Source organism: Silurus meridionalis, chromosome 5 (assembly GCF_014805685.1).
Source record: "Silurus meridionalis isolate SWU-2019-XX chromosome 5, ASM1480568v1, whole genome shotgun sequence".
Lineage (NCBI taxonomy): Eukaryota > Metazoa > Chordata > Actinopteri > Siluriformes > Siluridae > Silurus > Silurus meridionalis.
In genome coordinates, this window is record NC_060888.1 from 9,242,627 (window position 1) to 9,265,395 (window position 22,769).

Here is a 22,769-nt window from a genome sequence, read left to right on the forward strand (position 1 = left end):
TCTCCTCTAATCGTATCCCATGATTTTTTAATTAAGAAGTTTTATTTTATTTTAAAGTTTATCGTCCGTGTAATAATACATAAAATATTATAAAAAGTTTTGACGCCACCCTCCTCTTCTTGTATTTGGTTCAGTCCATATCGACCCACGTGCTGGAGTTCCCTTAGGTGTACCCATGTGAAGTTAAAGCTAAGCTAAGGCGCTTAAGGATGCGCTTCGGAGAAAGTGTGTAATTGTGCATTGATTTTAAAAAGAGAAGAAGAAAAATGCATTTTTCCAAGGAGACGCCATGGAGGAGGTTGGAGGGCATGTCGTTTGGCTTGTACTCCTCCACGGAAATAAGGTAACACCGCATAAACACCAAAAACACACGCTACACTGGCCTAGCATGCAGTGCTGATTTGCTGTGTGTTATCCTGGACACGTGGATTTGATTGACAGCTGATTTCTCAAATGGTGAAAAAAAATTTATTACATTGATTGAGAGGAAATCCTTTATGCATTGCCGTTCTCTGAAAGACAGGACGTCTAACCAGCATTTCATTAGAAACACCTGGACATGAACTTTACATTCAAGCAGGTCATCTAATCAGTCGTGTAGTAGCATCAGATTGCAGATTGAAAACCAAATACAGGTCAAAAGTGACTTTGTTGCTGACTTTGATTTTTAACATCCCAAACATCTGGTGGTTCCACAGGGTGATTGTGTGAAAAGCAAAACATCCTGTTGCATGGAGGCTCTGTAGGCTCCTGTCTCCTTCATAGTGGGAGAGATCAGTGGAGCCGAGGCTCCTGTCTCTTTCATAGTGGGAGAGATCAGTGGAGCCGAGGCTCCTGTCTCTTTCATAGTGGAGAGATCAGTGAGCCGAGGCTCCTGTCTCCTTCATAGTGGGAGAGATCAGTGGAGCCGAGGCTCCTGTCTCCTTCATAGTGGGAGAGATCAGTGGAGCCGAGGCTCCTGTCTCCTTCATAGTGGGAGAGATCAGTGGAGTCAAAGAAATATAGGCCGGTTTGGGTGCCCATGATGATCTCAGGTTCTTATTCTGAAATGACAGGAGAGGAACCTTGTGTGATCCAATACTCTTGAAGCCTATGCACTTGAGTGTATTGTGGATGTTTGAGAATGATTATTACTTTAGTTTTAGAGAAAGGAAGAACAAATATTATGGCCTCTTAGAGCATTCAAAGGAAAGCAGAGTGTATTGTGTGTGGAAAACTCTCAAACCAGCCCTTCTTTTACCAACACCTATGCCAACGATCAAAATCACTTTTTCTTGATATTGGACGTGAACGCTTTCTGAGGCCTTTATCCTGTATTTGCATTATTTTCTGCGTTACGTACATCAGTGGTCCCCGACTTTTTTGTGGCGATGGACCAGTTTCATGCAAGACAATTTTTTCGTAGACCGCACAAGAAGGTGCATATTATATTACTGCTAAACCTTATTATCTAATTCAGTCATTACATTTATGATTAAGATGTAACTCATCCCACATTAATCCAGAATCAGTGGAATATTTATTAATCAAAACTTAGAGGAAAAAAAACTGTGATCAAAATATAAACAATTGTAATTATTCTTGTGCTGTCCATTACCGGTCCACAGCCTTGGTGGTTGAAGACCCCTGATGTACATAATTGGCTGATTAGACAACTGTTATCCCTGTATGTTCCTAATAAAGTGGAAAGTGTTTGTTTAGGAAACAATTTAAAATGCATGTTTTACACTCAGCATCACAGTTAGGATCTAGCCTGATTCTGCTGCTGCAGACGAAAGTCCTTTGGTATTAGGAATACTTGGTTTCTGTGGTATAGTCAGTTGTCTCAGAACACATACTGTGCTCACTGAAGGCCACAAACAGCTAATGGTAATGTTCTGGCTGTATCATGAGTTTTTCGTTTAAATCAGACAACTGCATAGATGAGGTGATCCTCCTCTAAATGCCACCAGTAATAGGATTCGATGACTCCTTAGATGTTTGGTTATGCAAAAACGAACACGTAGTGGTAATGGCGAAATGGACATAAAACGTGCTAATGGACAAAATAAAGCGTCTGCATTACTGTAGGATCACTTGTTATAAAAGCTTTTGCCAATTTACTTCATTAGAAGATAGTAATTTATTTTAATCACCGGTTTATTACATGCTTTGCTACATTATTGTAGCACGTATAATCGGATTGTTTTGTACTACTTTGAAGAAACATGTTTCTGATCTGACCATATGAAAGCAGAGGAAAATCTTTTGCACTGTCTACATTGTTTCAAAAAATTAAAAAAGCTCCTCAGTTGTAATTTTGTGTTGTGATGTTTTCTTTCCCCTTACATAGGAAGTTGAGTGTCAAAAGTGTCACCAATCCTCTGCTCCTGGACAATGTTGGTAACCCCGCACCTAACGGACTCTACGATCTGTCACTGGGTCCAGCTGACCTTAAAGAAATCTGCACCACCTGCATGCAGAACTTCAACAACTGCCCAGGACACTTTGGCCATGTTGACTTGCACCTGCCTGTCTACAACCCTTTTTTATTTGATGTAAGAGTTTATCAATTCTGCTTTGTGTAATTTTGGGACTGTAAAATACATTTCACAGACCCTATCAGTACAGATTTATTATATTATATCATTGTTCATTGTAGTATAATACATACTAGAGACTATTGGGCCTGAACCAAAAATAACAGAATAAAATGTTTTGCATAAATAATGCTATAAAGGGCAGTAAACTGCTTTAAATGAAACAAAAGTAAATTTTAATTTGGTTAAAAAAAGTGTTTTTGTTTTTTGTTTTTTTATTTATCTATTTTTTTTTTTTTTTGTACAAGAATCAAATAAATAAGGTGGTAAAAATGAAATCTGGCGGAATTTTTCACATTTCCTGTGAAAAATTGGACTATCTCACTTTTTTCTTCCAACTCAGCAGGATTCCTTTTGTTTTTTTTTTTTGTTTTTTTGGAAAAGTGGTTAGTCGAAATACATTTTTATGCTGCATTTAATACTATAAACCAGGGTGCGTAAAACATTTGTGCAGTATTGTTTATAATATTAGTGAGGAGAGCTGCATTGTGGGTGCTATTTTAAAAATAACCACCAAAATATAAGAAAATCTTCATCAAGATACACTTTTGGCATCAGAACAGCAGATGAATTTTGGGTATTGAATTGACCCGTTCATGAGCTACTCCCAGGACTCTCTTTCATACACTCATGCTCCAAACCCTTGCAACACACTTTGTTCTATTGATAGTGTACAGTTATTTAAACACCCTATTTGAATTCATCCAGAAAAGAATATAGTAGGTTCACTTTTCAGATTAATTCCTATCAAGCGTTTTCATTTCAGATCATATCCTAAGGAGAGTTTCCATACTACTTTTGCATCTGACTTGCTTTTTAAAAGTGAAATAGACATGTATGTATATAATGTATTATTAATATATATAATGGGATTTGTTTTTTTTCCTCTCATCAGAAATTGTACATGCTTGTAAGAGGTTCCTGCTTGTCCTGCCACATGCTGACGTGTCCTAGAGCTGCCATTCACCTGCTTCTCAACCAACTCAAATTATTAGATGTAGGCGCAATGAAAGAAGTCTACGAACTCCCAATCGTCCTTAATCAGGTGAGCGTGCAGGATCTAACGCTAGATAGAGACTATTGAAATTTGAGGGTGAGGTGCTTTAATGCTCATTTTGTTTGTTATAGTTGTTGGAAAGTAATCCACAAGCATCTGGGGCAGAAATCCAAGAAGCGTTGGAGGAATACAGTGGTCCTGTTATAAAAGCCAACCACAGCATTCATTGTGCACCTGTGAGAAACGTTTTTTTTTTCCCCTAATTCCTAGCTTTCAAAATGAGCACTTCAGTTTTTTAAAGATACTAACTCATAGCTGCTGTTTTGTTTTTGATTGGGCATCTATGGGCTTTGCCTAATCGCTGATCAGATCAAGCATATTTGTGAGATGAAAGGCAGCCTCATTACTGAATTTTGGAGAGCTCAAATGACATCTAGAAAATGCCCCAACTGCAGGTAAGCAAACATTGAGTCTTTTATATTAGAATGAATGCATCACTGCTTTTTTAAAAAATGTATTTATTCAGAATTTCATCATGATTATATGGCAATATTTATTTTGACAAAGTGCAAGCAAGTCACAGATACGTCGCGAGCACAACAGCAAACTGATCATCACTCATTCAGGTGTCAAAGACGACGGCAAAACGGACAAAGGTTTGTCTATTACCTTGTTTTATGATTTATAATATGTACATTTGGTCATTCTAAAATGTTTTCTCCATGCCTAGAACTGATCTTGTGTTTCTCTCTCAGATGATGCCCATGTGGCAAAACGTGGATATCTTACTCCAAGCTTAGCTCGAGATCATATCATCAAAGTGTGGGAAAAAGAGGGTAAGTTGTTTTTCTCTTTCCTATTATACTAAAATTACAATGTCTTGATATTTTTTTATTCTTTTGGGACATTTGATGAAGTCAGTCATATCTACCATAAGATACAATTGAGGAGAAATTGTGTGAATGAAATGAGCCCCTCTGCCCACAGTACATGCAGAGGTCTCAATTCCTGTGTCATTGTAGAATTTGCTGAATTTGTGAAGTAAATGTTTACACACAGTAACTAAGCTCAGGATCAAATCTGTGATTATATTTGTTACTTGGACTTTGGCTCTTTGGGCTTATATATAGGAGTGCTTTTAAAAACATGTATTTTCACTGGCCCTATTCTCATATTAGTAGGACTAACAAACATAAAAATCTATGTAAAATAGTACTGAACTTTATTACAAAAACAGTACCGAATCATAAAAATATAAAAATCATATGAACATATTAATTAATAAATATAATTACGTAATTAATAAATTTTAAATACTAAATATAATATAGCGCTCTCCGTGCAGCATGCAGTCCTGCATGTATTAAATAAAATAAAAACAGCACATGGCGTCAGTGATTCACCTCTAGAGGCCACTCTCGTCATGACGGCTGTCCGGAAACCGGAAAAATGATCGCTATTCATTTTTGCCAATAGTTCCAGCAATCAATTACCTACCTCTGATGTGTATATGATCAGCTGTAGTGTGAATTTTGTGCACTGATTCTAATAATCTGTCACAGGTTTCTTTCTGAAACACTTGTTCTCTGGCCTGGCTGAGAACGGTTTCAGCCCAGATATGTTCTTCCTGGAATTGCTAATGGTTCCTCCATCCAGGTAGCCTTCAATCTGTTGTTCTTGCACATATTTTAGTTTTCCTAAAACATTTCAGGCTGCCTGTTTTGTACTCGGTAGTGATGTGAATGCTGATTTTCTGCACGCACCAGGTACCGGCCTGTCAGTCGGCTTGGAGATCAGATGTTTACCAACGGCCAGACGGTGAACATGCAGGCGGTGATAAAGGACAACATAATCATTCAGAAACTGCTTGCCCTCATTGCAACTGAGAAAGAAAAGACAATAGAGTGCACTCAGACAGAGATAGAGGAGGTAGGGAAATATTAAATATCCGTGTTCACTACTGAAGAATAAGGAACAAAACATGACAAAAGGTGCTGTTTGCTGATTGGGGGTCAATGGCTTGTGACTCTTATCCCACTAAAATCTGCCTACCATTTTGTATTCATTAAAGGTCACATACTTTCTATACATTTATAGTTTATTATTATTTTTTGTTGTATTTCCTGTTATCACTTGTGTTCTAGCAGCTGCAAACAATTCTTTTTAGACTCTTGCTCTATTTCTCTTGTACATTGATCATCATACAGAGAAAATACAAAAACGAAATAATACAATTTTTCATTTTGTGGAGACTTTTTTACACTTGAGACCCCTTAAATACATATAAAAGAAACATCTTCTAACAGAAAACATCACTATATCATTCCTTATACATTTTTACTGTTAATTAATAGCATTTTAATTTGAGGCTGGGGATCCTTTCCATTCAAGTGTGTGTAAATTAACTCATATAATATTAGAATGTCAAAATTTGTATATAAACCTGTATATTGTATTATTGTCTGAACTATTGTCATAAGTTCTTATCCTGCGGTGTAACTATATAATCTTACAGTAACAACCGGACAGCTGTTGCTTGTTGTTTTTGCTGATTTGTGATTTGAATCTACTTCGTGTTTAATGGAAATGCGTCATTGTTCTGGATCTTTGCAGCCCAGTGAGACAAAAGAAGAAAGCAAGATCGACCAGACGTTTTTAACCGGGCTGCCTGGACTCACCCTTACAGACAAACTGTATAACATCTGGATACGCCTGCAGACTCACGTTAACATCGTGTTCGACAGCGATATGGACAAGCTGATGACCGAAAAGTTCCCCGGAATCCGCCAGGTTTCTATGTTTTCTATTCAGTTTACTTCCATTAATTTTATTAGCTTGAAAATAGATGTTTATATTTAGTGATTTTAAATAGTGACTTATCATTGTAGCCACTATTTATCTCAGCCACTCTAGCAACACCCAAGCATTCATTTGGTATATAACAGTCACTGCAGTACCCCCGAGCAACCTCCTGGAACGCTGTAGGAACCACCCAGCAACTTCCTGAGAGATTATAGCATTCAAGTTAAACACCAGTGAGTGCAGAACCCTACAAAGTGCCTGGGATATCATTTTCAAACAACTGCAGCACCCTAATTCCCTAATTTATTTACCACTGCAACCACCTGGAACACCACTGGTGCCACCTAGCAATTGCAAAGGTCAATTTCAACTGGCAAGCAACATCTTAACCACCTGAAGCATTGTAGAAACCATCCAGCAACACCTTAACCAGAATTCTTTTAACCCACACCTAAAATACCATTTAAACCCCTTTGGCAATCACCTTTAGCATAAAGGCAACTACTGGAGACTTGAGGCCTTTTTCCCATTGTATGTTGTAAATTCCATTCGCTTTTTTATAATTAATTATACGTTCAGAATGCTGTTGAATTCACATGAATCCGTTCTTGTATTTAAATTCTGCTGGAATGTAAATTGATTTAAACCTATTCATAGTGACTCCTCTAGTTTTGCTTTGTGTCAGATTTTGGAGAAGAAGGAGGGTCTGTTCAGGAAGCATATGATGGGAAAGCGAGTGGACTTCGCTGCCCGATCTGTCATCTGTCCAGACATGTACATAGGAACCAATGAGATTGGAATACCCATGGTAAGTAAAATATTACAGTAAGACGAATTTTATAAATGTATTTTATTTTTTTATCTATATTGTATTCAATATATGAGACTTGCAAATAAAACACATCTCGTGTATTTAATATTTGTTTTCTTCAGACACACATACACCGAGCAGCCATAACATTATGAGCGGTGAAGTGAATAACACTGATTAACTCTTCATCATGGTTCCTGTTAGTGGGTGGGGTATATTAGGCAGCAATTAACGTTTTTCCTGAAAAGTTGAGGTGTTCGAAGCAGGAAAAATAGGCAAGCGTAAGGATTTGAGCGAGTTTGACGACAGCAAAATTGAGATGGCTAGTTGACTGGGTCAGAGCATCTTCAAAACTGCAGCTCTTCTGGAGTGTTCCTAGTCTGCAGTGGTCAGTATCTATCAAACTGCTCCAAGAAAGGAGCAGTGGTGAACCGGTGACAGGGTCATGGGCGGCCGAGGCACATCGATGCACGTGAGGGGCGAAGGCTGACCAGTGTGGTCATAGCGCTACTGTAGCTCAGATTGCTGAAGAAGTTAATGCTGTTAATGCTCGACAGGTCTGGACTTTTTTATCAGCAAAAGGAGGGACCAACACAATATTAGGCAGGTGGTCATAATGTTATGCCTGGTCACTGTATTCTTGGCTATTCTTAGTTAAAACTCCATAATCCTGTAAAAATGTGTTCAGACCTTAAACTTAACAATTACTGGATTTACTCATAGACACCAGGAGTAGGGAAAACTCGTAGCACCATAAGAAAATTTGAAAAATGATAAGCAAAACTCACTGAATTCATTTAATATGAATAGATTGATCCCTTTTAAAGGAATATATTAAGTAATGATGTGTTAGTTCTTATTGAATTATTATTACTATTTTTTATTTTTTTATAATTTTTTTTTTTTTTTTTTTTAAATAACCGATGACTCCGTTTTAACTGCAGGTGTTTGCTACTAAGTTGACATACCCACAGCCAGTGACTCCTTGGAATGTGAAGCAGCTGCGGCAGGCTGTACTTAATGGGCCTGATGTGCATCCAGGAGCTTCTATGGTTATCAACGAGGATGGTTCACGGACCATTCTCAGCCATACCAACCCCACCCAGAGAGAGGCTATTGCTAAGCAGCTGCTTACACCCAGCACCGGCCAGCACCGCATACCCATGAAGATCGTAAGTGTCCTTGAAGGAAATGTAAATCAATATAACATGGTTGAATTTACAATAAAAATAATGCAGACTGAATTTTGAATGGCATGAGTATCCCGGATCAGTCTTCAAAAAAATACTGAAAATTAAACTTCGACTCAAAATTGTGAAGTTGAAATCAAAATTTTTATTTTATTTTTTTATCGCTCTCCAGGTTAATCGGCACATCAAAAATGGCGATGTGCTCCTGCTCAATCGCCAGCCGACCCTACACAGACCATCTATCCAGGCTCATTGTGCACGCATCCTTCCTGGAGAGAAGGTTCTACGGCTGCATTATGCCAACTGCAAGGCCTACAATGCCGATTTCGATGGTGATGAGATGAACGCCCATTTCCCACAGAGTGAGCTGGGTAGGGCCGAGGCGTACACACTAGTCAGCACAGATCAGCAGTACCTGGTACCTAAGGTAAGGCGCTTGGTATGCTTTATCTGCTTTGAAAGATATTTGATGTTTTATGCATTTCACAAAACCTGCATTTCCATGTCATTTCCACATCAACTCCAGGATGGAACGCCGCTGGCTGGTCTAATTCAGGACCACATGGTGTCAGGGACCAGCATGACCATCCGTGATTGCTTTTTTCAGCAAGATCAGTACATGGAGCTGGTCTATAGAGGTCTAACTGATAAAAGAGGCAGGGTCAAGCTGCTTCCTCCAGCTCTCATCAAACCCCAAAAACTTTGGACTGGCAAACAGGTACCTGCACTTTGTTTGTTTATCACAGGGCTTCAGAATAGTGTTGGGTAGTGATTGTAAAAACAAGAAATTATGTTGTTGTGATTTATACTTTATTTATCTGATAGATCGCAACGAAATGCAGTTTAGCATCTACCAGAAGTACAAATAATAGTGCATATAATATATAAATATATGTACAGCAAAATAGACTCTGGCAGTGAAAAATCTACAGAAGCTGTTGAAATACAACTTCTATTGAGCAATAATAGCAATAGTTTATTCCAGGTAAATAACGCTTGATATCTAAAGTCCTCTGCTTCTTTGCATGATTGTATTCCTTAAAGCTTGTGTCCACACTCCTGTTGAATGTCATCCCGGAGAACCACATCCCCCTGAACCTGACAGGAAAGGCCAAGATTCCCAGTAAGGCCTGGGTGAAGGAACCTCCTCGATCTGTGCCAGGCTATCATCCAGACTCCATGTGTGACTCTCAGGTGATCTGAAAAGCTGTAATATATTGCAGAATTGTGTCTTTGAATTGGCTTGAAATTACGATGAATGAATACTCAGATTTCTTTCTGCCAAACCGCTGTGTTTAGGTGGTCATTCGTAATGGTGAGCTGCTAGTGGGTGTGCTGGATAAAGCACACTATGGGAGCTCTGCATATGGCCTGGTCCATTGTTGCTATGAGCTGTATGGAGGAGAGACTAGTGGAAAGCTTCTAAGCTGCCTGGCTCGCCTTTTTACCGCCTACCTGCAGCTTTATCGTGGCTTTACCATGGGTATGAACTACTGTCTGTCTGTCTGTCTGTCTGTCTGTCTGTCTTCTATCATACTGCTAATGTTGAATATTCTGTGTGGTTTTAAAGCTTGTATGATAAATCTCTATTCATGTTCAGTAATACAAATGTCCAGGTCTAGTGTAGAGTCTGAAGTCCCTTGTCTTTATAACAGGTGTAGAAGACATTTTGGTAAAACCAGGAGCCAATAAGCGAAGAAAGAAGCTCATTAAAGAATCGGTTAATTGTGGGGTCAAGGTAAGTGAATATAATCCACAGGTTTATTTGTATTAGTATTCCATTTCCACACAAAATAGATATTAGCTCACAAGTTCTGCAGTCATAAATGTTATCTGGATATACACCGATCAGGCATAACCACTCACAAACAGGTGCCATAATGAAGAGATTATCAGTGTCGTTCATTTCACTGTCATAATGTTATGCCTGGTTGGGGTGTAGGATGTACTGTTGATAAAGCTTGAAGTGAACATGAAAAGTAGTCAGAACAGCTCTGATTAAATAGGAAACCAACAGAACAGGTATATTCAGGTTTCTTTTGTTGGGAATTTTTTTTTCTAGAATTTTTTACTTTTTTAAATCTTTTGAAAATATTACTACAGCAAATACATTTTAATAATGCATGACTTTAAGAACATTACTCCACATTTTTTGCCACTAGTGCAGAACAGACAGTCCTTTTCAAGTAGATGTTTTTTTTTAATTGTGCTTGATCTTGTCTGCTTGGGTCAAATGTTAGTCCAGATGTTTCATCAGGTAATTTGTGTTACACAGGCACTCGGAACAGCCTTTAATATACCTTCAGCTGCTGCCGAAAATGAAGGCCGAGACCTCTGGCAAAATGCCCATCTGAACACCGATCAGCGAGACTTCAACATGGTCGACCTCAAATTCAAAGAAGAGGTCAATCAAGTCAACAACAACATCAACAAGGTATTGATCAGAAAAGATTCCACTTTGAATCTTTACTGATGTTAACAAAATGTTAAATACTGGATCCATACCAGATACAGTATATGTCATATAATTTTTGTTTTTCTGATGTATTCTGTGGTTTCTAATGTGGATCTGGGTTCTTTGTTTATTAAGGTGTGCATGCCATTGGGTCTGCACCGTTCATTTCCTGAAAACAACCTTCAGCTGATGGTACAGTCTGGAGCCAAAGGTTCTACTGTCAATACAATGCAGGTGATCCACCTTATTTAATGGATTTCTAGCACTGTATATCTTATGTCGTATGGTAGCCTGGCCGTCTTATCATTTCATTATTATGATCTGTATTTGGAATGTGAATAATAAGCTGACTTTCCATTTTTTATGTGCATGTTTAGATCTCATGTCTGCTGGGTCAGATTGAGTTAGAGGGCCGCCGTCCTCCCCTGATGCCTTCTGGGAAATCGTTGCCTTGCTTCCAGCCTTATGAGCCACAGCCTCGCTCTGGTGGCTTTGTGACTGGGAGGTTTTTGACCGGAATAAAACCTCCTGTGAGTTCAAATTACATTACAGCATCTTAATTATAGTGTCAGTAATAAATGAAGATGTCTATGATTTCTGTAAATGGATTTAATATATGTTGATGGGTATGTCTTATTTACTACTATGTAATTTATTTACTACTGTTACTGCATTATATGGCAAACATCATTCCTGTTCGTCGTTATTTGTGGTCATTTAGGGAGTACTCTGTTTTGAATAAATAATATGCATGTAGTGGTTGATTTTGTACTTACTACTGATTTTCAGGAGTTTTTTTTCCACTGTATGGCCGGTCGTGAAGGTCTGGTGGACACGGCTGTGAAGACCAGTCGTTCCGGCTATCTGCAAAGGTAAGCGTTCTCAAGCTCTCCGGTTCAAGTATAAGTTGTCCAACCTTTTGGTTTGGACAGAGTATACATGGTTTATAGATTTGGGTAAATCTAATTTCTCTAACACACCTGAATGATTTTAGATCTACTTAAGTGATCATCCCCAGCATCTTAAAACCATACCCACCCCAGCTGCATTCTGTTCTTTCAAATAAAGCAGTTCTTAAATACATTTATATTTAATACATTTTAATACTAATACATACATCCGGCTTATTTTATTTCATAAAAAATTGCCTCATAATGGGCTACTACTCCCATTACTTTTTATAATAAAAAAACTAGGTAAAGTAGGCTTGTATGTAGGGCTGAAACGATTCCTCAAGTAATTTGAGTACAAAAAATCAGCGAGGCAAATAATTTAGCTACTGTATGTTTTGTCCGTTTAACTACACACTGAGCATTTATTACTGATGCACCACCCGCTAAACTTTTGAAGCGCTCTGGACAGGTAAGTACAGAAGATGCTGCAGAATTAAAAATGGAGGTATTTGGGAAAACAGCAAGGGGCGGGGAGGAAGCCCGTTTTTACCACATAAAATTTTTTTTGCCTAATTCCGACTTTTCTTTCTCGCATTTCCGAATTAAAATTTTTTTTTTTTTAGCCAATCGGGTAGCATCACTCCCTCTGTAGTGCCAGAAAGCTTTACACATTGAAAATGAAATGGCTACAATCAATTGAATCGCATGGTATCAAACTAAGCATCTGATCCGTGGAGAGAACTCTGTGTATCAATCAGCTCTGGAGGAGACGAAACAAGATAGATGAAGCAAAGAAGCCTCGTTCATATAGCAATAGCTTTACACTTCAGGTCGACAACAAATATATATATATATATATATATATATATATATATAATTTTTTTTTTTATGTAGAATTTGGGTGTGTTCTATTTATTAATTAGAAAATGGGGGGGGGGTACTTTTTTTTTTTTTTTTTCGCTTATGATATACTGTAAAGCATCTTGTTTCACCTTGTTACAATGGAAACATTTTTTATCATCTTTACTGTATACCTCTTTAATGTAAAGTTATGACCAGAAAAACAGTGGCTAGTAATGATTATGCAAATGACATAAATGGTCTGTTAGATTTAATTACTTATATGATCTGTTTCATCTATCTTTGTTAACCATCTGTTATTAGTATATGTGTATGGGGTCATGCTGTTTTTCCATGTTCTAGGTGTGTGATAAAGCACCTTGAGGGACTGGTGGTTCAGTATGATCTAACTGTGAGGGACAGTGATGGAAGTGTGGTGCAGTTCCTTTACGGAGAGGACGGCCTGGACATTCCCAAAACTCAGTTCTTGCAGTCTCGGCAATTCCCATTTATCAAAGACAACTTTGAGGTAGGACATATGTTCCCACAGGAAGGTAGAGCCTGGGGGTGGTTATAACAGTTTAATGTTCCAGGTTGTTCGGATAGAAGATGGTGCATATAGGACAGGAGGTTGGAGTATTGCTATAAATGTGTAAAAAACTGCTAAAAAAATTAACAAAACAAAAAAAGGCTATGCTCAGCTGTATTTTAAGTAGTTAACCGGCTGACTATGCAAAACCTAAAATACAAGGGATGGCACCTGCTTTTTAACTAAGCATGTCTAAGCTATACCAAAGTGAGTGAGCTAGCATAGGCAAAAGGCTACAAACAAGGCTAACAAACAAAGAACAGCAAGGGAGCCCAAAACGGATGATGCAGAAGGCTTTGCTTGTTTTGGTCGGGTTCTTGTCTGCTGATTGGTCAATTTTTCTGCCAACAATTAATTGTGATTGACTGATAGCTAAATCTATAGCAAGGCAGCATAACGAACTAAAGACAATTCTGTGATTCTGGCATGTAAGAGTCAGTTAGTGTTTGCACATAAAAATGCTTTCACAGTGCCATTTCATTTTGCTCCAACATCCGTTATGTCTAACCAACAATAATTAAGGTATAAAATTAGTGTCTTTTGTGTTCCTTTTCAAGGTTATCAGAAAATCTCAGTGCTTGGATGAAGTGCTGGCTAAACTGGACCCGCAGGCGGCACACAGTCACTTTAAGGCCATTAAGAAGTGGAAGGCTAAACACGCGCATTCGTCTCCTAGAGATGGCGCTTTCCTGTACTTCTCTCAGAAGAAACTGGGAAAGATTAAGTCTCGGGCTGAAGGCCAGTCGGGAGAGTTCGTCAACGGAAGAGACAATACTATAGCGCAAGTAATAACTCATTTTCAAACATCATAACCCTCATGTTAAAGAATAAGGTCAAGTTGGGCTGGGTAATGTGGTGATTAATTTGGTCATGGTGGAAAGTTTATATATTAGTTGCTATAAATATTTCTATCCACTCTTAATCTGGTGTAATACATTATACGTGTGTATATTATTGTGTAAAAATTATAAAAAATAAAAAAAACGTTTTAAATGTTTAGCGCTATTGGGGAAAAAAAATTAATTCATGCCCCAATAACCAGATATAATTTAGTCAATCAACCAAGATCATCTCACACTTTTTTGTTGTTGTTTGGTTGTTCGTCGCAGTTGATTGAGAATTGGAACTCTATGGATGAATCCAGCCGTTTCAGATATCTGAAGAAGACAACCCACTGCCCAGATCCGTGTCTCGCTGTGTACCGGCCTGACATCTGTTTCGGTTCCGTGTCGGAGACGTTTGAATCCATTATCGAGTCCTACCTCAGCCAGTTCAATATCAAGCAGGAATATCGCACTTCATCAGAATCAGTTGATGCTGAGAGGTTGGAAAGTCTTTGCAAATTTCAAGTAGCTGGCTGAGAAATTGGCGAAACTTGTAAAAGTCTTAACATGCCTATTGAGTTCCATTTCATTATGTGTATGTGTGCATTCCAGATTAAGACATTTGCTACATCTGAAGTGGCAGAGAGCGTTGTGTGACCCGGGAGAGGCTGTGGGACTGCTGGCGGCTCAGAGTATCGGTGAACCCTCCACTCAGATGACCCTCAACACCTTTCATTTTGCAGGCAGAGGAGAGATGAATGTTACTCTGGGTATTCCCAGGTCTGTGGGTGCATGAGTATTACTGTCATAATGAAGAATGCTTTATCTTCTTCTTTCGGCTGCTCCCATTAGGGGTTGCCACAGCGGATCATTCGTCTCCATAATATAGTCCTCTACATCTGCCTCTTTCAAACAAACTACCTGCATGTCTTCCTTCACCAAACATTGTAGACAGGTGTATTTTAACTGTTTGATGTAAAAAAATGTGTGACTGTTAAAGGTTTGCTAGGCTTTTAGTTTGTTTTATTTGTATAGCATTTTAAACAGCGGACATTGTCCCGAAGCAACATTCCAGATAAATAGGTTATAAAATGTATCCATGATAAGTGAGCGAAAAGAGAAACAACGTCAGCTTTAAGTTTTTTTTTGCATGTATTGGGCCCTGTTGTCTTCAGTAGGAAGAAAACCAGTGTTTATACAGTGTGTATGTTCAGTTGATATTTAAGGCTGTGCAGATCGTTCTGGAGTGAAAATATGTATATGATTTATTTTCATTCTAGGTTGCGTGAAATTCTTATGATTGCTAGCTCCAAAATCAAGACCCCCATGATGAGCATTCCTGTTTTAAACAAAAAGAAAGCTTTGAAACGAGTGAAGACCCTGCAGAAGAAGCTCACACGTGTCTGTTTATCAGAGGTACATATTATTGACTATCATTTTATATATTCTTTACGGTAATTCACTAAAGGTATATATTTTTTCTTCCACATTTCAGTAGCTTCAGTAAAATCTGCTCAAAGCCTGTAGCATCCTTGGTCCTGTCTAAAAGAGAGAAAGTTGTTGTTTTATGCATGCTTTGGGCTCTGGAGCGAACAGTTTTTGCATTAATTTACCTTTAACATTAACCTAATAATGCTCTATTGAAAGGAATGTGTATGAAAATCAATGCGGATATGTCCCAAGTGGCTATCATTTATTATGATCAATCTGTATAGGGGGAAAAAAATTATTGGGGGTGGTAAAATCCTTTTTTTGATGCAGGTGTTGCACAAAGTGGATGTGGTGGAGACACTTCGCATTGAAGGTAAAAAAGGCCACAAGAAGCGAATCTTCACGGTCACGTTCCACTTCCTTCCTCCAGAGCATTACCAGCAGGATAAATTGCTGTTGCCCCAGCAGATCCTCCACTTCATGGAAGACAGGTGAGTTTGGCTTTCTGCTGACTTGTATCGAATTTGCCACCCTTTCTATATTGAGTGTTTTTACTTCGATTTTGATTACATTCCTACATTTGGGAGCTTCCTGTGTCTTAGATATTAGACACGGGAAGCATACTGGTAGCATGTGTTGAGGACTATACGAGGTGGTGTCGAAAAGTTTCACGTTTAGTTTTGTAACGCGCCAATAGCTGGCAACACAAGGCTGTACGCACAGTCACAAGGAGCACCAACCTTTATAAGTCAGTGTGGCAACAGAAATCGTCCTGTGTACATCTGGAGCTGTGCGACTGGTGCTGGTCTTACCAAGTCTGCAATTCTGACCACGTGCGCACCCTGTCACCGAGCTCTCCTCACACGTGAGTTTCTCGCCGAAAAAAGAAACACAATCTTCCGTCCGCACCCACCCTACTCCCCAGATCAGGCTCCTGCAGACCCTCTTCCCGAAAATGAAAATCCATCTTAAGGATTAGCTGTTTTGACATCATTGCGGAGATCCGGCAGGAATCGCAGAAGGTGCTTAAGAAGACCTCCAGTACGCATTCCAGAATTTAAATAAAGTACTTTCTTGTAAACCGAGCTAGTCTCAACTTTTTGATTCCACCTCATATAAAGTAGAAAAGATATAACTTTATTGTGACCTATTGTGTATTTGGAAATGTACTTCCTCCCACTGAAACAAATAATAGTTTAAGAAAATCCATGCGTTTTTGATGCAGAAAACCTCTGTAGCATGGAATAGCTACAATCTGTTTTGCACATTAGTAAACCATTAAAATGCAACAGGTGCATTTAATAACTGTGTGCAGTTTTAGAATTTATACAAGGTCTTTTGAAATTTGTCCAGATTCTTCTTTTTAATGCTTGACGCCATCAAGAAACTGAGCGCTAAGCTGGCCTCTATAAATTCAGTGGACTCGCGCAAGGCCACATCAAATGACAAGGATAAAGATGCAGAGGACTTCACTAACGGCGCAGTAAGTTTCAGAACTCTTTGTTTAATCGAGAGCTAGTGAACTAAACTGTTTTGCTGACATACCGGGTGTTCGTAGGACGATGGAGATGAGGAAGGGGAGGGCGGCAGAATAATGGATGATGATGAAAACGAAGGGGATGCAGATGCCACTGATGCCAAGAGGAAGCAGAAGCAAGAGGAGGAGGTAAAGGACAGGACACGAACACCTTTGCGATTTCTGTTGCATGTCTAGAAATCGAGTTCAGGTTTCTAAAAAGTTTAAATATTGTAATGAAAGAAAGCTGTATCTGAGAAATTTAATGTTTTGAGTGTCGCATAAATGTTTTTAATTTGTTTGATCTTTTAAAAGCATTAGTTGTACATTCAGAAATGAGAGGTTTTAAAAGCAGCCATTTGGTCGTTTAGGTTGACTATGAGAGTGAGGAGGGGGAGAACAATGAGGATGAAGACCAAGATGAGGGGACGGAGCAACCAGAGGAGATGGCGTCAGGGGAACCATCTGAGGAGGAGCATGGCAACGGTCAACCCTCCATCCAAGAAAATGTGCTTGGAGTCACACTGGAGTCAATGCGAGTAAACAAAGTGTTGCAGCTAAGCTCCAGCATTGAGGACTACAAATATGATCAGGAAAACGGCCTGTGGTGTGAGGTATGGTACTGTAGTGTCCTTTGGTTATTGCACTATAGGAGGCATACAGAAATTTTACATTAATGTAAGGTACAAGTCTTATACTTGATACATAAATATAAAGGTGGATTGAGGTTAAAAAGTCGTCTTTTCTCTCTGTCCTGAAAATCAGCCTGTGTATATGAGCTCACTTCATCTGCTTACTCTCTTGTATACTCTTTAAAGCCCGTATTTTTTGTGTCTGATTGTCGGACAAGCAATAGAAAAAGTGGCAAAAGGTATTAATAAGTGCTTTATTTACCTAAAATGCTTGTAATCAGAGTTATATGAGGACCTTAACTCATATCATTCAAGTGTACATCTACAACTGTGCCACGAATAAAGTCACAGAGATAAAACATTTTTTCTTCATCTGGATGTTTGACATTCAAGAGCTTCAGTTACAATGATCCATATCTGCATCTTTGTATACATTGTGCTGCTGTAACAAGATTGGTCGATTTAGATAACTGCATCTAAATCGATCCTAATAAAGTGGATGGTGAAAAGAAAAGTAAGGATTAACATACAGAATATAATCAATGACATGATGGAGCTCAACATTTACATGAGGTTTCGGTATCATGCAATTCCAGGAATATCTTATAATGGATTATTTCTCCTATACCATAGTTACGATTACAGCTTTTACTTTTAATAAATGGCACATAGAATTTATTTATTTTTTTTATTTATTTATTTTATTTTTTTTTAAAATAGATTTTACATAATGTAGCGATTTCAATGGGGGAAAAACATTCATTAGATTTATTCTATTTTTATAAATGATTATGAAATAATATTTAACCAAGCAGGCATTTTGTTTTAATGTTGTTTTAAATATGTTAACTGTTCAGATATAGATCACAAGTAATTATAATAATATTAAACTTGGTAATAAAAAATTACTAAGAGAAGGATTAATATAATGCTTTTTACATTTGATGGGTACAATCAGTAATGTACAGTACAAGTCCTCCTTACACTGGCAGGTTGCCATGTAGTTGTATGCTGCTTTGTATTAACCACATCTTAGTGAATGTATTTTATTTATTGTTTCTCCCCAGGTCACACTGGTGCTCCCGGTTAGCAAAGTGCACTTTGACCTGACTTCTCTGGTGGTTGCCCAAGCTCAGAATGCGGTAATAATGGAAACGAAAGGTATTACACGTTGTTTATTGAACGAGGTGACTACTAAGCAGGGTGCTAAGGAACTGGTTCTGAACACTGAGGGCATCAACATGCAGGAGATGTTCAAACACGGCGATGTGAGTTCACTTTGATTTTACTCTGGATATGTAAAACTAAAGCAGTGTTCCCATTTGTTGAAGGGGAAACTTCATTTTTTTCCTCATAATATTGGTAATTTTCTCCTGAAAGCTTCACTAAACACATGGATATGGTGTGCGTTGTAGTGTCAGAGCGTGATGAGTTAAACTTGCCTCATGTAGATTCCCAGGGAAATTATACCCATGCTAAATTCAGGTAGTTGGGTTTCTGATTAGTTTCTGTTTTAAAAATGATCACAGTATGTCTCTATGCTGCTGCATCTCATATATATACAGGGAGTGCAGAATTATTAGGCAAGTTGTATTTTTGAGGATTAATTTTATTTGAGGATTTAATTTGAACAACAACCATGTTCTCAATGAACACAAAAAACTCATTAATATCAAAGCTGAATATTTTTGGAAGTAGTTTTTAGTTTTAGCTATTTTAGGGGGATATGTGTGTGCAGGTGACTATTACTGTGCATAATTATTAGGCAACTTAACAAAAAACAAATTCATACCCATTTCAATTATTTATTTTTACCAGTGAAACCAATATAACATCTCAACATTCACAAATATACATGTCTGACATTCAAAACCAAACAAAACAAATCAGTGACCAATATAGCCACCTTTCTTTGCAAGGACACTCAAAAGCCTGCCATCCATGGATTCTGTCAGTGTTTTGATCTGTTCACCATCAACATTGCGTGCAGCAGCAACCACAGCCTCCCAGACACTGTTCAGAGAGGTGTACTGTTTTCCTCCTTGTAAATCGACATTTGATGATGGACCACAGGTTCTCAATGGGGTTCAGATCAGGTGAACAAGGAGGCCATATCATTAGATTTTCTTCTTTTATACCCTTTCTTGCCAGCCACGCTGTGGAGTACTTGGACGGTGTGATGGAGCATTGTCCTGCATGAAAATCATGTTTTTCTTGAAGGATGCAGACTTCTTCCTGTACCACTGCTTGAAGAAGGTGTCTTCCAGAAACTGGCAGTAGGACTGGGAGTTCAGCTTGACTCCATCCTCAACCCGAAAAGGCCCCACAAGCTCATCTTTGATGATACCAGCCCAAACCAGTACTCCACCTCCACCTTGCTGGCGCCTGAGTCGGACTGGAGCTCTCTGCCCTTTACCAATCCAGCCACGGGCCCATCCATCTGGCCCATCAAGACTCACTCTCATTTCATCAGTCCATAAAACCTTAGAAAAATCAGTCTTGAGATATTTCTTGGCCCAGTCTTGACGTTTCAGCTTGTGTGTCTTGTTCAGTGGTGGTCGACTTTCTGCCTTTCTTACCTTGGCCATGTCTCTGAGTATTGCACACCTTGTGCTTTTGGGCACCCAGTGATGTTGCAGCTCTGAAATATGGCCAAACTGGTGGCAAGTGGCATCTTGGCAGCTGCACGCTTGACTTTTCTCAGTTCACGGGCAGTTATTTTGCGCCTTGGTTTTCCACACGCTTCTTGCGACCCTGTCGACTATTTTGAATGAAACGCTTGATTGTTCGATGATCACGCTCAGAAGCTTGGCTATTTTAAGACTGCTGCATCCTCTGCAATATATCTCACTATTTTTGACTTTTCTGAGCCTGTCAAGTCCTTCTTTTGACCCATTTTGCCAAAGGAAAGGAAGTTGCCTAATAATTATGCACACCTGATATAGGGTGTTGATGTCATTAGACCACACCCTTCTCATTACAGAGATGCACATCACCTAATATGCTTAATTGGTAGTAGGCTTTCCAGCCTATACAGCTTGGAGTAAGACAACATGCATAACGAGGATGATGTGGTCAAAATACTCATTTGCCTAATAATTCTGCACTCCCTGTATATGTATGTATATATATATATATATATATATATATATATATATATATATATATATATATATATATATATATATATATAAAAGTTTTATTGAAGCCTTGATCCAATTGGCTAAATGCCATATGGTGGACATCTGCTGAAAATCTTTTAGGGTGAACCTTTGCCTTAAGTTTTTAGGTGAAATAAACATTACATTTACAGCATTTGGCAGACACCCTCATCCAGCCAGCCTTGCTTAGCGAATATGTTTATTTATATAACTGAGCTGTAAGGGCCTTGAGGGTTAAGGGCCTTGCTCAAGGGCCCAACAGTGGCAACTTTTACAAGTTCACCTTAACTACTGAGCTATCCCTCCCCCAAACAATGAACAGCAAACACATTATCAGCTGTGTAAATATCAATTTGCTAGATCTATATGTATTGCTAGATATAAATTGAGGTACATTTAATTATAATTGGTGCTTTTGGTAGACTGAATAAATACCAATGATCCATTTCTGTTTTAAGGTTCTTGATCTTAATCGTTTGTATTCAAATGAGATCCATGCCATGGCCAACACGTACGGTATAGAAGTGGCTCTGAGAGTCATTGAGAAGGAGATTAAAGACGTGTTTGCTGTTTATGGTAAGTCCAAGTTCATAGATCTGTGTTCGGTTCGTGGCTGTTACGTGCGACCTGCACTTCATTGCGGCTCCTTTGTCTTCTTCGTCTGTGCAGGTATTGAAGTAGACCCACGGCATCTCTCTCTAGTGGCTGATTACATGTGCTTCGAAGGCGTGTACAAACCGCTCAACCGCTTCGGCATGCAATCGAACAGCTCTCCGTTGCAACAGATGACTTTTGAGACCAGCTATAAGTTTTTGAAACAAGCTGCTATGTTGGGTATGGATGATAGTCAGTAGCAGCTGACATTTCAATACAAGATAATATAGTACTGTTATGTTAAATAAGCAAACATTGCTCGGAACATATATATATATTTCCTTTTTTTTTTTTTTTGCTTTACAGGGCTGTACGATAAGTTAAATTCACCCTCAGCTTGCTTAGTTGTGGGAAAACTTGTGAAAGGAGGAACTGGACTATTTGACCTGAAGCAGCCTCTACAGTGACCCCTGAATGGTGACCAGAGCTACAAACTGTTCAGCTTTAGTCAGGAGAATAAAAATCAATGTTTAACTGTGGCCAATATTGTTCAGCATATTAAATATTTTTATTTAAACCTATTTTTTCCTATTGTGCGTCTTGTCTGTAATATACATTCTGTATCTTTTTAAATCTATCAATCATTTTCGTTATGGTCTGTTGTATTTTTAGCCTTTATTCAATAAATGTAGATACACAACCAGGTAGAGAAAGCATAGTTATGCACATTGTATAGTTGAAACTCTCATGTAGAGGAAAAAATTATTAACTAGAATTAAATAATTATAATAAGTCACAGGAGGATATTGATTTGAGTGTGGGGGTTGTATTGTGTTGTGCAGTGCTGTTCATCAATATTTTAGCCCTTTTGTGGTTTTTGTGTTTTTTTTTATTTTACAATGCTTTATATGCAAATCTCTTGCATAATCGTAAAGCACAATAAGCAATGTATATATTATGGAACCAATTAACATATTAGACTTCACAGAATAATTTGTCATAATAGTAGGGGGAAAGTGTGCTATATGATAAATGAGATTACTTTCAGTTCTTATTTTGATAACTTGTCTTTCTACCTGCTGCAAAGTATATCACTCTGCCAAGTTTTTGGAAGGCTAAAGACCAATGTGCTGTGCTCTCTGCTGATTTTCACTTTGGTAAATGTCAGTTTTCTACCCAAATATAGAGACAAGACATTCAGTTCAAAAGACCTGAAGTACATTATCTCGAAGCTTGTACATGTGAGATTTTTTCCCCCTGAATTGTAGCCACCAAATCGATGCGCACACCTACGGTGGTGTGGAAAAGTGTTTCCTGAATTATAAATTTTTTTAAGAAAAAAATAAAGGTCTGGGAAGACTTGCTGTGATTAATGGAACCATGAATTCTGCTGTTTACCAAAAACTTCTGAAGGAGAATGTCCAGCCATCTGTTCGTGACCTCAAGCTGAAGCGA

The 22,769-nt window shown here is 38.4% G+C and overlaps 1 protein-coding gene across 1 annotated transcript; it reads left to right on the plus strand.

Moving 5' to 3' along the window:
- Positions 1 to 144: 144 nt before the first annotated feature.
- On the plus strand, positions 145 to 21,895 carry polr1a (RNA polymerase I subunit A). The gene is made up of 34 exons (XM_046849478.1): positions 145 to 343; positions 2,333 to 2,537; positions 3,475 to 3,624; positions 3,708 to 3,812; positions 3,946 to 4,031; positions 4,144 to 4,232; positions 4,332 to 4,412; positions 5,139 to 5,232; positions 5,343 to 5,505; positions 6,190 to 6,366; positions 7,064 to 7,186; positions 8,134 to 8,361; positions 8,552 to 8,806; positions 8,906 to 9,097; positions 9,424 to 9,573; positions 9,679 to 9,862; positions 10,035 to 10,117; positions 10,655 to 10,813; positions 10,970 to 11,068; positions 11,212 to 11,364; positions 11,624 to 11,706; positions 12,931 to 13,096; positions 13,714 to 13,941; positions 14,266 to 14,480; positions 14,593 to 14,760; positions 15,261 to 15,396; positions 15,742 to 15,902; positions 16,765 to 16,894; positions 16,970 to 17,077; positions 17,299 to 17,541; positions 18,627 to 18,827; positions 21,179 to 21,296; positions 21,390 to 21,554; positions 21,681 to 21,895. Exons 1-34 carry the CDS (start codon positions 267 to 269, stop codon positions 21,779 to 21,781), a joined length of 5,076 nt encoding a protein of 1,691 aa, XP_046705434.1. The 5' UTR covers positions 145 to 266; the 3' UTR covers positions 21,782 to 21,895.
- The last annotated feature ends 874 nt before the right edge of the window (positions 21,896 to 22,769 follow it).

What these genes read in the sequence shown, in the direction of transcription:
- polr1a (XM_046849478.1), top strand. Translation starts at nt 267, where the DNA reads ATGCATTTTTCCAAGGAGACGCCATGGAGGAGGTTGGAGGGCATGTCG. An exon ending in CGGTTAATTGTGGGGTCAAG is followed by an intron (nt 10,118 to 10,654) that starts GTAAGTGAATAT and finishes TGTGTTACACAG; the next exon opens with GCACTCGGAACAGCCTTTAA. An exon ending in CTACTGTCAATACAATGCAG is followed by an intron (nt 11,069 to 11,211) that starts GTGATCCACCTT and finishes GTGCATGTTTAG; the next exon opens with ATCTCATGTCTGCTGGGTCA.